This window comes from Gavialis gangeticus, unplaced genomic scaffold (assembly GCF_001723915.1).
Source record: "Gavialis gangeticus isolate Ggan-Ray unplaced genomic scaffold, GavGan_comp1, whole genome shotgun sequence".
Lineage (NCBI taxonomy): Eukaryota > Metazoa > Chordata > Crocodylia > Gavialidae > Gavialis > Gavialis gangeticus.
Genome location: NW_017729024.1, coordinates 135,461,423 through 135,475,479, shown reverse-complemented (window position 1 = coordinate 135,475,479; position 14,057 = coordinate 135,461,423). Strand labels below are relative to the sequence as shown.

General features: G+C 40.8%; 1 protein-coding gene and 1 long non-coding RNA gene across 2 annotated transcripts in view; one reads left to right on the top strand and one right to left on the bottom strand.

The window, feature by feature from the left end:
- Nucleotides 1–11,938, bottom strand: part of LOC109297768 — a 240,968-nt gene extending 229,030 nt beyond the window's left edge. Inside the window, exon 1 of the long non-coding RNA XR_002097407.1 lies at nucleotides 11,511–11,938. This is a non-coding gene — a long non-coding RNA (uncharacterized LOC109297768). The remainder of the gene's footprint in view (nucleotides 1–11,510) is intronic.
- NLN (neurolysin) overlaps nucleotides 1–14,057 on the top strand; it is a 75,953-nt gene that overhangs the window by 44,212 nt on the left and 17,684 nt on the right. The window contains exons 7-9 of the mRNA XM_019517779.1: nucleotides 654–789; nucleotides 2,150–2,516; nucleotides 10,231–10,432. Coding sequence (XP_019373324.1) covers nucleotides 654–789; nucleotides 2,150–2,516; nucleotides 10,231–10,432 — 705 coding nt within the window. The remainder of the gene's footprint in view (nucleotides 1–653; nucleotides 790–2,149; nucleotides 2,517–10,230; nucleotides 10,433–14,057) is intronic.

Sequence of the window (14,057 nt, the reverse complement as noted above, 5' to 3'; positions counted from 1 at the left end):
AGGGGGGAGCTGAGGTGGAGGGAGGGGTGGGAGGGGGTGGTCCAAGGCTGCAGGGGAGCAGTTGGGGCAGAGGTGGCAGGGGGCAAGCTGCTTGACCTCCCCACACCACCTGCTCCCCACTATGTGTTTCCCTGCAGCAGTGGAGGAATGAATTAAAGGTGACCCCTCCAATAATTAGATTCTGTATATGGAAAATTATAACAAATTTATAAATTTTTCATGTACAGAACCTAATTATTGGGGAGTCATCTTAAATTCATGTTTTTCTTAGATTGCAGTAGATGGGTATTTTAAAATATTTCCCTCTTTTATTAAAAAGAACTAAACCCTCTTTAAGGTTCAGAGATTTTTAACTTTAAATTGATGTGGTACCTATTTGGTTTAATTTGCTATTACAGGATTGTAATGATCTAGAATCATAAGAAATCGTTAGCCTAGAAAGTCAGGATTCCTGCCACTGTTAATTGCATTGCTGATACTGTTCCTTAAAAATTGCAGGAATACAGTAAGCTTTATTTCACATATTTTTGAGTAAGAATCTCAGATATTTCCTTTAAAATGTTTGCTCTGACTTATGACTTCAAATTTTATTCAAAATATTGAATAATTGGGTTCAGTTGTGTTTTGTTACACCCTTGCTTTCTTTTTCCTAGGAAAACACTAAAATTCTTCAGCAGTTGCTTCCCTTAAGGGCAAAAGTAGCAGAGCTTCTTGGATACAACACACATGCCAACTTTGTACTGGAGATGAACACTGCAAAGAGCACAGATAATGTAACAACCTTTCTAGGTTTGTTGTAATTTATATATTTATATTTAGATCTGCAACACGACTCCTCAGCCAATATAGTCTTAAATATGTAACTGGGTCACAGAGCACACAAGAATCATCAGGAAAGGAAGCTCTGCCTCGCACTTTAATACTTTTAGCGTTATATCTCCATACCCTGGTATAAGTACATTAAATACAATGGAAGTTGCAAGCATGCATGAAGAATATAAGTAAATCTGTTGGTTGTAAGGGGCTCCAGAGGAACAGTTTAGAATTTCAATGCAGTGGTTTTCAACCTTTTTTCATTTGCGAAATCCTAAACATTTTAAAGTAGAGATGCAGACCTCTTTGGAAATTTTGAATGGAGGTACAGAACCCTTTGAATTGTAAGTGTGGGTATTCACATAGTTCTATCCCCAGTCACTGCCTCTAGTGGATGCTTTGGAAGAAGGAAAAACTCCCACAGTGTATTTTTCTTCCACTATTGCAGACAGTAACACTTTGCTTGACCATGTTGGCCTTCGGAAGATTGATTTTTTTTTTTTTGATAGGGCAACTGGCAATGGTGTATTCATTCATAACATTGAGGCACAACATGGCTGATAGTAGTCATGGGTTCTATTATATTTTTAAAATACTTCTAATTTTTAGTCATTCTGAGGTTTTTGCATTTGGGCAGGTGGATCTGATGGCAACAGCTAAACAGCTTTCATTGAGCAGCTTGAATGCTGCTAAGTCAGACCTGAGTTATAGGTCTACTCAGCATCAGGAACTCAGCAACAACATTGCGCTTATAATCGAAAGCTCTGGACTAGAAATTCTGTTTCTCTAGAGATAATGAGTTGTGGTTTTGCTAGGAAATAAAGTTAGTAACTACCTGCTTTTTATGTGCATTTAAGATTTCAATTATAACTCTGTATGAAGACGTTTTTCTATTTGGTGTATTTTCTATATTATTCTAAATTGGTTCCTATAAGTGCGCATCAGAAGAATATAATTTTTTTTTTTTTTTGCCTGGAGGTAGTGTGAAACACTTTAATAGTGGCACTAGTAGCTGACATGGTGATTTAGAAAATTAATCGATGGGCTTATATTACTGAATTAAATTTTTAATATAACTCATGATGCTAACCCCTTGCAGACCTAATGGTGCAGAAGTCCATGTCCTCACATCTAGAACACACCTGAAACTAAAACTTTAAAAACAGGAAGGCAAACAATAAAATGGCCTTTGACCAACAAATAGAAAACCTTAGTGTCCCCAGTTGGACAGACACTTTAAAAAATGTATACATTCAAATGAGGGAATTTATTAGTAGTAGTAGGTTGATTCAGAAACAATTATCTTATTCTTATATGCACATATTCTCATTTTCAGATGATTTAAGTAAAAAGCTAAAGCCTTTGTCTGAGGAAGAGAGAGAGTTTATTCTGGATGTGAAGAAAAAGGAGTGTAAAGAAATGGGTTTTGAGTATGATGGAAGAATCAATGCATGGGATCTACATTATTATATGATCAAGACAGAAGAGCTTAAGTACTCCATAGATCAGGAGAAATTGAAAGAATATTTTCCAATCGAAGCTGTTACAGAAGGCCTGTTGAATATATACCAGGAGCTGCTGGGACTTGAATTTGAGCAGGTAGACAATCCTTGTGTTTGGCATGAGAGTGTCACTCTTTACACAGTAAAGGACAGATCAACGGGAGAAGTTTTAGGGCAGTTCTACTTGGACCTCTATCCCAGGTAACTCTCATTTTTGTTTTGTTTATTAAGTGTTAGAGATGAGGAGGTTTACCCTTAGGAGGTTGCTAGAACGGAGAGTTGAAGAAGTGAAATAAAGTAATTAACTAACTAACAGCATGTACAGACATTCACTGTCTCGGGAGAAACTTTTCTGGGAGTGATTTAACCTTGTTTTTTCCCAAGTTATTTTTCTCCCAGAGGGAGCATTTTTACTCCAGGAGAAAAACCCACAAGTGCACAGATGTTCAGACTTTTCCAGGAGAACAGTGATTCTCCCAGAAGAAATTGAATGTCTGTATGAGGCCTAAGAGGAGGAAAACCACATAAAGATAGGAGTCTCTTCCTCATACCTTTGTCAGTGGGCGACCCTTCAAAGGTGACTCTGAACCCAAGAACATTCCTTGAATCTGACCTACGATTTGCCTTTCCCCATTAGAGATGTCTTATCCTTCCTGGTCTCCCTTCTCCCCTCCATATCCTACTTCTGAAAGTGTCCTTGCTTCTGTTTTCTTATCCTTGTGCCCCTCCCAACATATTATACAGGGGCCTCTTCTCTACTCTAGGTAGCAGGAATTCCCTATGTATCTCACTTAATATTGTCCTGAGGAGCAGACTTGAGGCCCAATGTTGAACCAGGACAAAATTTCCTAGATCCTTTCACAAAGATTGATCAATCCTAAGGACAGCCATCAGGATCATGTACAAGGAAGAACTTTCTCTTTTTGGAAAGGATTTCAGAACTCAGGTCTGCCAGAGAGCCAGATCCATTCCATCTGACACCACTGAAAAGAACATTAATGTTGTATTGGGACTTGGTCTTGTTGCCACAGTTTTATTCCCAAGCCTTCATCTCTTCCTGCTAAGAGCCCTCTCAAGTTACAGAAGAAAACTCAAGAGATTTTTGTCCAGTATTGAGAAAAGTATCCATCTCTTACTAAGAAGAACTGCTTCAGCAGGATCCCATTTGACATCCCAACCCCACAACCTCAAGTCTAAGAGACAGGTGCTTTGAAGCCAAGTATTTATGGGAAGCTTTTGATCATTTTCTTGAATTTATGGAAGAAAAAGGTTTCCATTGCCTACCACTAGATTTAGGTAGCCCTCTCCATCAGTGCAAATCATATAACCTTAATCCTGAAAACCTTTCTTCCTCCTATGCTGGGCTTCCTTCAGGCAGTGTTTGAGAAGTGAGGCATCTTCAGTTAATCTTCCTTCTCTACCCGTAGGCCATAAGTCTTAATTATTTTTGTGGGGACTTTTTCTAACTTTAAGGCCCTTTGAACCTTTGATTGCTTCTTCTTCATCTCATGGAAAATTGGTTTTGGCATGGCAGGTTACAGCCTTGTTCAACATCATTATTCAGGTTTTTTAGACAAGGTCTATCAGTTTAAAAAAAAGCCAAGAAGTAGTGAGCACCTAGTATTAATGTCAAAGAGCTCAAAAGGTAAAAGGCCCACTCAAGCTCAGATGACCCATGAGGTTAGCATAGTTAAAACACCAGAGTTTCTGTAGCCAGTGACTCACAAGGAACATGGCTGGGAGCACATCCATTTGCCTTTGAGTATCCAGCCCAAATGACCAGGCATCCATTTACAATGGGCTAGACTTCAACTAGGATTGGAGCAGGGCTCAAACTTGTACATCTGAATATGTAGCAAATGATTCAGCTGCCTTGCCACTGTGACCCCATTAAAGTGAAAAGCAGATTTCATGCATATAATGACAGCAAATAAGAAGTAGGTGCACATTTTTTTATTTTTTTTTAGTGGCTCATTTTTAATTATCACAAGACTGTATGGCTGGGAGGGACCTCAAGAGGATCGCTGGTCTGTCCTCATGCTCTGTACAGGGTTGAGTATATCTAGACCATGCTTATTATTAACAGCCTTCAAGGAAGAGGATTCTACAACCTCCACTGCAATCCTGTTCTAATGCTTTACTATCTTTATTATTAGAATTTTTTTCTCCAATATCTTAACCTGAATCTCCGTTGCTAAAAATTAAGTTTTATTTCTTGTTCCTCTCTAGTGAACAAAGAGAAGTAATGGGGCTGATATGCTTTCCATATATAAGCACATGTTACAATGCAACAGTTTGTGAGGAAAAACAGATTGGAAATAAAAATGTGTTCTCTCATCCTTTATCTACATTAACATAATAGGCTGCTTACAGACATGAAAACCCCCCCACCATTTTACATTCAGTTCAGTGACCCCCCACTGAACAAAGCGCACGCCCAGAAGAGGCATCACATTAGTTGGACCTGTCTCCCCCAGCATCTGTATAGATTGTGTGCTTCAGCAGAGTTTCTTGGAAATTTTATCTAATAGCTGATTGAATCAGCTATTAGAAAAAAGTGCCAAAAAACCCTGCTGAAATAATGCCTGATTATTACAGATCAGATTAGTCCAGAGTTTTGCATTATTAGTGGGGCTTTTTGCCTGATCTATAATAGATTAGATTATGCCTATTTTTTACAGATGCTGGGGATACAGGTCAAACTGACATGCTTCCTCTTCTGGTAAAGCGCTGTTTTATTTTGTTTTTTCATGTCTGTCAGTGGCCTAATTGATTTCTATCCTTTTCATAGCAACCTTTTACATCTTAGAAGACTCCTTTAGTCTTAGTCCCTCCTCTGGTCTAAAGAAAACAAACCCATTCTTTTAAACTTTCCTCACTGGTCATGTTTTTCAAATCTTTTATCACTCCTGGAGTCTCTTCCTTTTTTCCAATTTTGTTAAATGTGCAACCCAATATTGAGCACAGTGCTTCAGTTGATGAGGCCTCTTCATCAGTGCCAAGACAAACAAGAGAATTACCTCCTGTATCTTACCTACAGCTCCCCTTTCTGTATCATCCTGGGATGATACTTGCCTTTTCTACAACAGTATCACATTTTTCTTTTACTGAGTTCCTGATCCATAGTAACTCCCAGGTCCTTTTCTGGAGTACTGCTGCCTAGTTAGATATTCCACATTTTGTATTTCTGCCCTTGATGTCTCTTTCCTAAGTGTAATATTTTACACTTGTCTTCAGTGAACTTCATCTTGTCTAATTATAGTCTGGTTCTCTAATTTGTAAAGAACATATTTGAATTGTAATTTTGTCCTGGAAGGATTTGCAACCACGTTCAGTTTGATGTCATTACAAATTGCGTTCTCTCCATTCCATTGTCAAAGTCATTAATTTAAAATACAAAATAAAACTGGACCTATGAGAGAAACATACTAGAAACTTGAAATTTCCTCCTACTCTGACAGCAAACTGTTGGTAAATGCCTTATTTACCCAAATCCAACACAAATCTATATTTAAGATGACCCCCTGCCCCAAAAATTAAATTAAGGCTGCACCGATAGATATTTGTGGCAGATACCAATAACCAATTTTTAAGGAGGCATATTAGCTGATACCGATCCAGTTTCCAATACCCATCCCAACAGCATGGAGAGCTGCCTCCAGCTGGTAAGTCTGGTGTGGTGAAAGGGGAGGGGAGACAGAAGGGGCTGCGGGAACAGATTAAGGCCCCTGTGGTGAGGGAGGGTGTGGGGCAGGGGCTGGGGCAAGAACTGCCCAACTGGGGCAAGTGCTGCCCAGCTAGGGCAAGGCAGGCATGGCACGGAGCCATGGCTCATCTTGGGGGGCAGGGGTGGGGGGGCAGCTCCCGTCGCTGTGTGCTGCTCGTCTGGGAGCTGCTGGTCCAGCAGCTCATCCAGTACTCACCTGCTCATCCAGCAGCTCCTGCTGCTCATCTGGGGGGATGTGTGCCCCCAGATCTGCACAGGGCAGGCTGGGGCCAGGGCTGCGCCAAGCTTTTCCCAGCAGGGCTGCACTGGGAAGGGGATATGAGCAGGGGGGCTGCAGCCACAAATTTGCTGTAGCCCCTTCTAAGTGCTGCCCTGTCCCGCCAGGAAGAGCTCAGTGCAGACCCAGCCCGCCCCAGACAGATCCAGAGGCACATACCCCCCACTGCCCTCCTGGATGCGCAGTGCGCAGTGGCAGTAGCCACACACACACCCCCAACGCCCTCCCAGACAAAAGCTGCACCTGCCGACCTCAGCTGAGCAGCTCTTGCCCTTGCCCCTACCCCACATCCTCCCTCATTTTCTTTATATTGGTGCTGATCCGATATCAGACCGATGAATCAGCGCACCTCTAATTTAGATTCTAGACACGGAAAATTTATAAAGTTGTTGGTGGGTTGTCTTAAATTCATTCCCTCACCCCCACTGCTACTGTGGGGCAATCAGTGTGGCAGTGGGGACAGACAGTAGGGGAGTCAGTGGCCTGACCCCTGTACCCCCTGGGTTGAGGCTAGAGTTAGAGCTGCAGCAGCTGCCTGACCCTTCCCAATTATACCTAAACTAAGACAAGGGGCTTTCCCCCCTCCCCCCATGTTAAATGGTGAAAAATATCTTGTCTTGGACTTAAGTACATCCAGAACTCACTGAGTGTAGTGTTTCAATCACTTTTGCACTTGCTTAGTGAAGATTTAATCTAGGCCACAAACTTTCCCAGTTTGTTTATAATAATGTCATCTAGAACAGTGTCCAAAAGTATTTATGTATGTCAAAATGTATTCTACTACAACCTCTTTTTTCATAAAGCCAGTTAACTGTCAGAAAAGGAAGTAAATTTGGGTGTATGTGATTTGTCCTTGACAAATCCATGTTGGCTGTTTCTTATCACCTGTTTTTAATATTTTTTTCTAATGTGTTTGAATATCAAAGTAAAGCTTCTCCAGGTCCTCCTGTTTCCCTTTTCAAGCTACATACCATATTTTCCCCTCAGCCATTGTCATATTAGTTCTTAAAGATAATTGCTAATGCAGATTTTTATAACAATTTTATAGAGAGGATGTCATATTTGATTTTTTTAAAGACAAATGCTTTACAATACCAGTACACCCTACTGTTTATTCTTTAAATATGTTTCAAGTTGGTACAAACGTTAATACTTCAGAAAATGAGATATTGTCTTTCATCTTATAATTATCAAAACCAGGGATACATCTACATTGCAGACTGCCAAATAATGAAGAGCTAGTTGTAAATGACAGAGCTCAGGTCGAAGAGGGCATTCAGAAAGTTTCTAACCTGACAAAGAAACAAACACTGATTTAATTCAACTGATGGTTTATTTTTAGAATAATCTTAACGTCAGTGTACATGGGATAAAATACTGTTGTTACTTAAAATTGCCAATAGCTCAAATTGAGTGAGACCTTAAAAAGGGGGATAAGGCAAAATGCTGTGTTTAATGATCACATGAAGCAGATACATAAGCTTGGACATACCAGTCATACAAACAGACATACATAAGTATACATACAAACAGACATACAGACAAAACCACTCTAGTAAGATGTTATAGTTACCAGCAGATGTTACTCAATATTAGCACGGGATGGCTGGGTCCAGGCTTATTGAGGGTATGAACGGGGATATACATGCATGCATTCCTGTGCTCCGTGAGGTTGCAGAGAATGGATTTCCCATCTTGGCTTGTCTGCATCTCACTTTTATAGGGATTTCAAGTCTTTGTTCAGCATTGGGGGTTTTCCATGCTCAGTCTTTAATGAGAGGTTGTTTCTTCTGGTAATCTCAACTTGAGGTCATTCCAGTGAAGTTGGTTATCTCTGCCTTGAAACACTGTGTAGTTCAAGTGGAAGGATATGAAAAGTTCTTTCTTCTTACTGTCGTCTTCGCACCTGATCACAGACGAGTTCTTCAGCCATCCATTAATTAGCTTAATTATTTTACTGTCTGGTAACTTATACACTAGCATCTCGTTGCTTATGCAATCAATTACATTTTCTTCTGTCTTCATGCAAATAGTTACCATTCTGACACCATTCACCCTCTCACATGGACACTCACCTACACAGGACATACAAAGTTCATCTACTCATGTCAAGCAGGGAACAAGCACAAAATTAAGTTTTAGTTTTCGTACAATCATAGAGGTTGATCAATTCAATACTATTATCATTTAAACATAATAACTAATATGCAAAAATTCATAGTACACTGTCTTCATCAGTACTCCTCAACTTAGCTTCCCATGGCACTTGTTCCTGATGGCCTTACTGTGACTCATGCCAACTTCTTGAATTTGTAGGAGATGAAGGGTATGAGTGCTTTCACTGCATCCTCTGCTGTTCGGTCTCAAGATCAAATTGGTTAACCTGTGGTTTGTCCTGAATCACAATCCTGTGCATGCTGTTTTCTGGGTTTGCTTGAAACTGCCCTAAAAGTTTCTTTGTAATGTCAAGTTGAATTGTTTTTGGCCAGTACTCAACATTCTTGGCACTGATCTTGCTAACATCTTCCTCATACCCAGATCCTCCCTGAAGATGGAATGCACAGACCCAGTGCTGTTGCCTACTGTCTCAGCTGTGTGCCTGATTATTAATCTATTGTTTTCATCACTGTCTTGTGGACTGTAGCAACATGTTCTGTTATGATAGCTTTCCAGGGATATCCTGACTTTAACTCACTCTCAAGGCTAAGTCTTCCTCGCATAAATTCAACTGCCAACATTTTTATTTTACTGTGGCATGTGAAGGGATATTATCCCTCACCTTCTCATGACGTTCTTTACAGTCAGGCCTTTCTTATTTGGGTACTTCTTTTTTTCTTTCTTTTTTTGTAACGTATTTATTTCTACAGGTCCTCAAACAAGGTCTCTGTACATAAAATAAATTACTGCTAACAAGCAAACACACCGAAACACTAGTACTTTGATCTGTTAAATCTGTCAGATTAAATGGGTCAGGCAAGATACTTTCTGAACATCAGTTATACCAAAAGCAATTTAGCCTCAGCAGCCTATAATTCAATGCAGGCTGACTTACCCTGCTGAGAAGCTAAGCTTGTTTACAGCTAGTTCTGTGCTAATAAGCACTGCACTCTGCATTGTCACCATATCCTTTATGTAAAGTAAAAATGACTTTAAGAAGGAGCAGAGTTGACTTTTTTTTATATATCTAAGGGCCCCCCCAGGTATGCAGGGACAGGCACAATAGGACTTGATGCACAACCCACACAATTGCACTTCCTACCATGCTACACAATGCATGGCAGGAGATATGATTGTGGGATCATGATCCCAGGCTCCCCTGCACTGGCAAGTAGCAGGCTCCTGCAGCTGGGCGCCCCCTCAGCTGGCTGGGCTCCCAGCCGCAGGGGCACACCATGCACTCCTGTGGCTGGGCACACCTGGATAGGATAGGAACCAACCACATTGTTATATATTTTTTGTGGAATAACTTTGTAGCTTGTTCCTGGTTTTATCACCCCATGAATTGATTGAATGTATGGCCAGGTCACAATTCAAGACATAATTAACTGTTTAATAACCTCGTAAGCATAACATATGGCAGTGGCCTAAGTAATAAGGGATTCAAAGGTTTGCATTGCTCTTTTTAGTGTTACACTGACAGGATTTAGAAAGTTTTTCATTGTGTTCTTAGCAGAATCTTAGGTGTAGTGACTTGTACAAAAATTATTGGATGTGCATTTAAATTTAATAAAAGAGATTTTATTGAAAGAGAAAGGACCCCTATCATTACTATTAAAATGTCATTTTAATAAAAGAGAAAGGACCTCTGTCTCATATAAAGCTGTAAGAGGAACACAGCCCCATTCTCCATATTACTTCCGGAAAATAGGCTTGTGATGTAAGGATGGTTTTTGGTATATTTTCTTGCTCAGAGAGGGGAAGTATGGGCATGCAGCATGCTTTGGTCTCCAGCCTGGCTGCCTTCTCTCTGATGGCAGCAGAATGATGTCTGTAGCTGCTCTGGTGACAAACTTTTCAGAACCGACTTCAGATCGCCCATCATTGCTGCGACACGATGAGGTGAAAACTTACTTCCATGAATTTGGCCATGTAATGCATCAGATATGTGCACAGGTTAGTAATGGTTCCATTAAAAGGTCTATTTCTATTTTCATGGTCTCTAAATATGGTGGGGTATATAATGTGGTGACTGTATTTGATGAGACTTATCCTGTCCCCTCTGAACAGGCTGAGTAACTGGCTGATCAGTAAATCACTCCAGGAGTAAGGAATATTTCCAACATATAGCACTAAACGTGATGGCTGCTACAGATATTGCTTGTTTTTCATAGTACCCAAATGTATTAAGTCCTCCAGAAACATAAAAAAGGCCCAGTTCCTGTCCCAAAGAGTTAAAATGGCCTGTGAATCAATACTTATTCATAGAGCTGTGTCCCTTGTTACAGAAGAGAGGAAGGCTGTGGTTGTGTTAGACCAAAGTCAGGAAGAAGGCAGGATATGAAAGGTCTAAGCTTTTGGAGACACCAGACTATTTCATCACCTGTTATAAATGGACTTGCAGAGAACAGGGATACTAAATAGAAAGAAATAAGATCAGGTAAATACAAAGGATAGTGAAAGAGGGAGGTAAGGAGAGGCACAGCTGTGAGAGGCAAAGGTAGATTGAAGAGATCGAAAGAATAAACAAAGCAGTTAACCCACTGAGGGACATAAGGGTTATAAAAGCTAAGCCAAGTAATGGAAGAAGAATCCAGAGTCTCTGTTGAGATTATACTTAATGTAATCCAGTCTGTGGATTCTTTTATTGTTCTGCAATTTTGTGTTCCAATTAACTTTTCAAGTTAGATTGTTTGAGAACAGCCCTGAGATTAGCAATGGCATGTCCATGGAGGTCAAAGTATTCTGTCACTGGCTTTCGTGTCTTTCTGGAATTGATGTCAAATTAGTGTTCATTCATTCTTTTAATGTATGGATCATTGTGTATGTCCAATATAAATAGAAGAGAGGCACTGAACACAGGTTATATCATGTATGACCTGTAGAGGAGCAGGCGAACGCACTCTGGATGTTATAATCTGTGTTTGGTCCAGCAATGATGTGGTCTGTGCTAGTGAGGGGGCATAGCAAGGCCTGGTGCCTTGGTGAGAGTAGTCTGTTCCTGAAGAGGAACCGTTTGAGGTTGGGAGGCTACCTGTAAGCCAGGATAGGCTTGTCCCCACTGACTGCCCCGAGATGGCCACCATTTGCCAGGAGTGTTTGGAGATCAGTGGTGTCCCTTATGTCCACCACTTTGTTTATCCCTTTTGAGCTCTTTAACCCACCGTTCTCTACCTCAGCAGTTCCCCCTGCTCCTATCCTTTCCTCCCCCTTTCCCTGTCCTTTGTATTTAAATTACTTTATTCTTTTTTGTTTAGTACCTTTGCTTTCTAGTAATCTATTAATAACATCTGATGAAGAGGACTTGGCTCCAAAAGTATATGCCTTTTTAAATGAGTTAGTCTCTAAGGGCACCTTTATATGTGCTTCGACACGCTCTGATTAATTAAATCTGCTGGAAAGTTCCAATCAGAATGCTCCAGCATGCTGCAGCGTCTCGTGTGCAGTGTCCCCACATTTCAAAATGGCACTGGGGACACTAACTAAAGGTCGTTGAACAAGCTTTAGTTAAAGCGTCCTCACCACCATTTTGAAATGCAGGATGCTAAATACAAGAGATGCTGTGGGCATTTTGATCGGAGTAGCTCCTGGAGCACATGTATAGGTGCCATAAGGTGCTACCCTGTCCTTCTTTGTGCTTGATACAGAAGGTAAACATACCCCTGGCCCAGGCGGTCTGAATGCTGCCTTCTACTTCCTTCTTCAGTGCCGCCATCAGACTTCTGCATCTCAGTGGAAGGGACTGATCAAAGACCTAAATAAACTTCTGATTTAATTTTCATTTGACCCATATTTATGAAAGATTTATTATTAGATGAGTTCCTTTGTGTTCAAAAGGTATAATCATCAATGTTTCTCATTCCGATTTGTAAATTTTACACCATCAACTCACAGATCCAAGGCTGATAGAATAAAGACATGTATAAACCTACAGATTAAACCTAGGATTAAATAGGTTTGATTCACCCCAAGATATTTCAGAAACAGTTTCAGATCTCACAGTTTAAGGAGCAAACTTTTCTCCTTTGCCACAGCTATTTAGGGGTTCCTAATAAAAAAAGTCCATTTAGATCTGCTGCTGAAGTGAGTGTAAAATTTAGGAAACCAAATAGAAATAGTCCTCAGCCCGCGGTGGGAATATAAGAGAGTCATGAAGTTCTGCTTTCAACTACCATTTCACTGCTGAAGTAGCTACCATGTCAAGTTTTGTTGCTCTATACCTGACCATTTATGTATACTGTATAATGAGCTAATCTGCATAATATGACAATAGAGGGGTAGGTGAGGATACATGGGGCTAATAAAGGATCTCTTGTCTTCTGCTGCTTTTGCCTTCTGAAGCCACTGTTGTTGTCATGGCCTCCCAGTTGTTGGTCCCTGACTGCAGTTCAGCAAGGGAGCCAATACAAGATGCCCTCTCAGTGCCACAGAGGACCTGATTGACTAAAAGATGCAGGAAGGCAGCAAACATTTGCCTGCATTTACACCTATGCTGACTGCACAAAAAGAAGCATGTGAGACAGCTGTTACTTGTGTGGGAGTCGCACGCTGTGCAACTCCTGGCAGTCATACATGAAATAATTCTATTACCATTCTGGAACAAGCTGGAAAATTTCTTCCCTTCAGGCATCTGCACCTGGCAGGGGAATTGGGGCCTGAAAAAAGAACAGCAATGCAGACAGGCATCATGGAGAGGCATTTTTGTGTCTAAAATTGTTGATTACAATTTCTATTGAGAGAGAGAGAGAGTGTAAAGCTATTTGAGGGTTTGAAAGGAAATGGAAGGTTGTGGTAAAATCCTTGCTTTCAATGCCAAATCTTTTTGAAAATATTTTGGCTTTGAAGGATAAAGATCCACGTTTCAGAACTTGTAAGCATTTCTAAGTGGAAAAAAGGATTCTGTATTGCAGAACTAATAGAGGCAAGGCAGATTTTTTAAACATGAGCAAATTAATAACACTTAATGAAGTAGTTAACCTGAAACACACAGCTGTGATTGATTTAGATAAGGGGTGGGCATTTATTTCGGCTGGCATGCCACTTAACGAGTTTGGTGAGCTCTTGAGGGCCATGCACATAATATCTTTCAAAAGATATCATTTGAACAAATTATAGATAAAAAATAGACCATATACTAAAAATCAAAAATCTACTATAATATAGTTTAATTATTTTTCAAAAAATAATTTTTGTCCTGACTTACATGGTTTTGAGTAGTGTATATAGAGGTGATTACATAATAGTTCAAAGTAGAATCTTACTCTTGTATATTGTGGAGAGGGAGTGGGAGGAGGGCATGTGCGTGTTTGGAGGGGCTGCCCACATGCTAGGTCCCAGAAGCCAGCTGGGGGGGAAGGGGGAAACAGGGGACACATGCAGCAGAGCTCGCCTGGGTGGTGCAGTGCAGGTGTGGTTCCCCTTTCTTCCTCCAGTCCAGCCTGGGGCAGTCTGCATTCCTGTCCATGCCTGCTGACAGCCCCAGCCAGCACACTCAGCTTCCTGGCAGGGCTGCTCCCAGTGTGGCTGCAGCTGCCTGGGTACTGCTTGACTCCCCCTGCCTCCGGTGGCTCCTCCTCTTCCT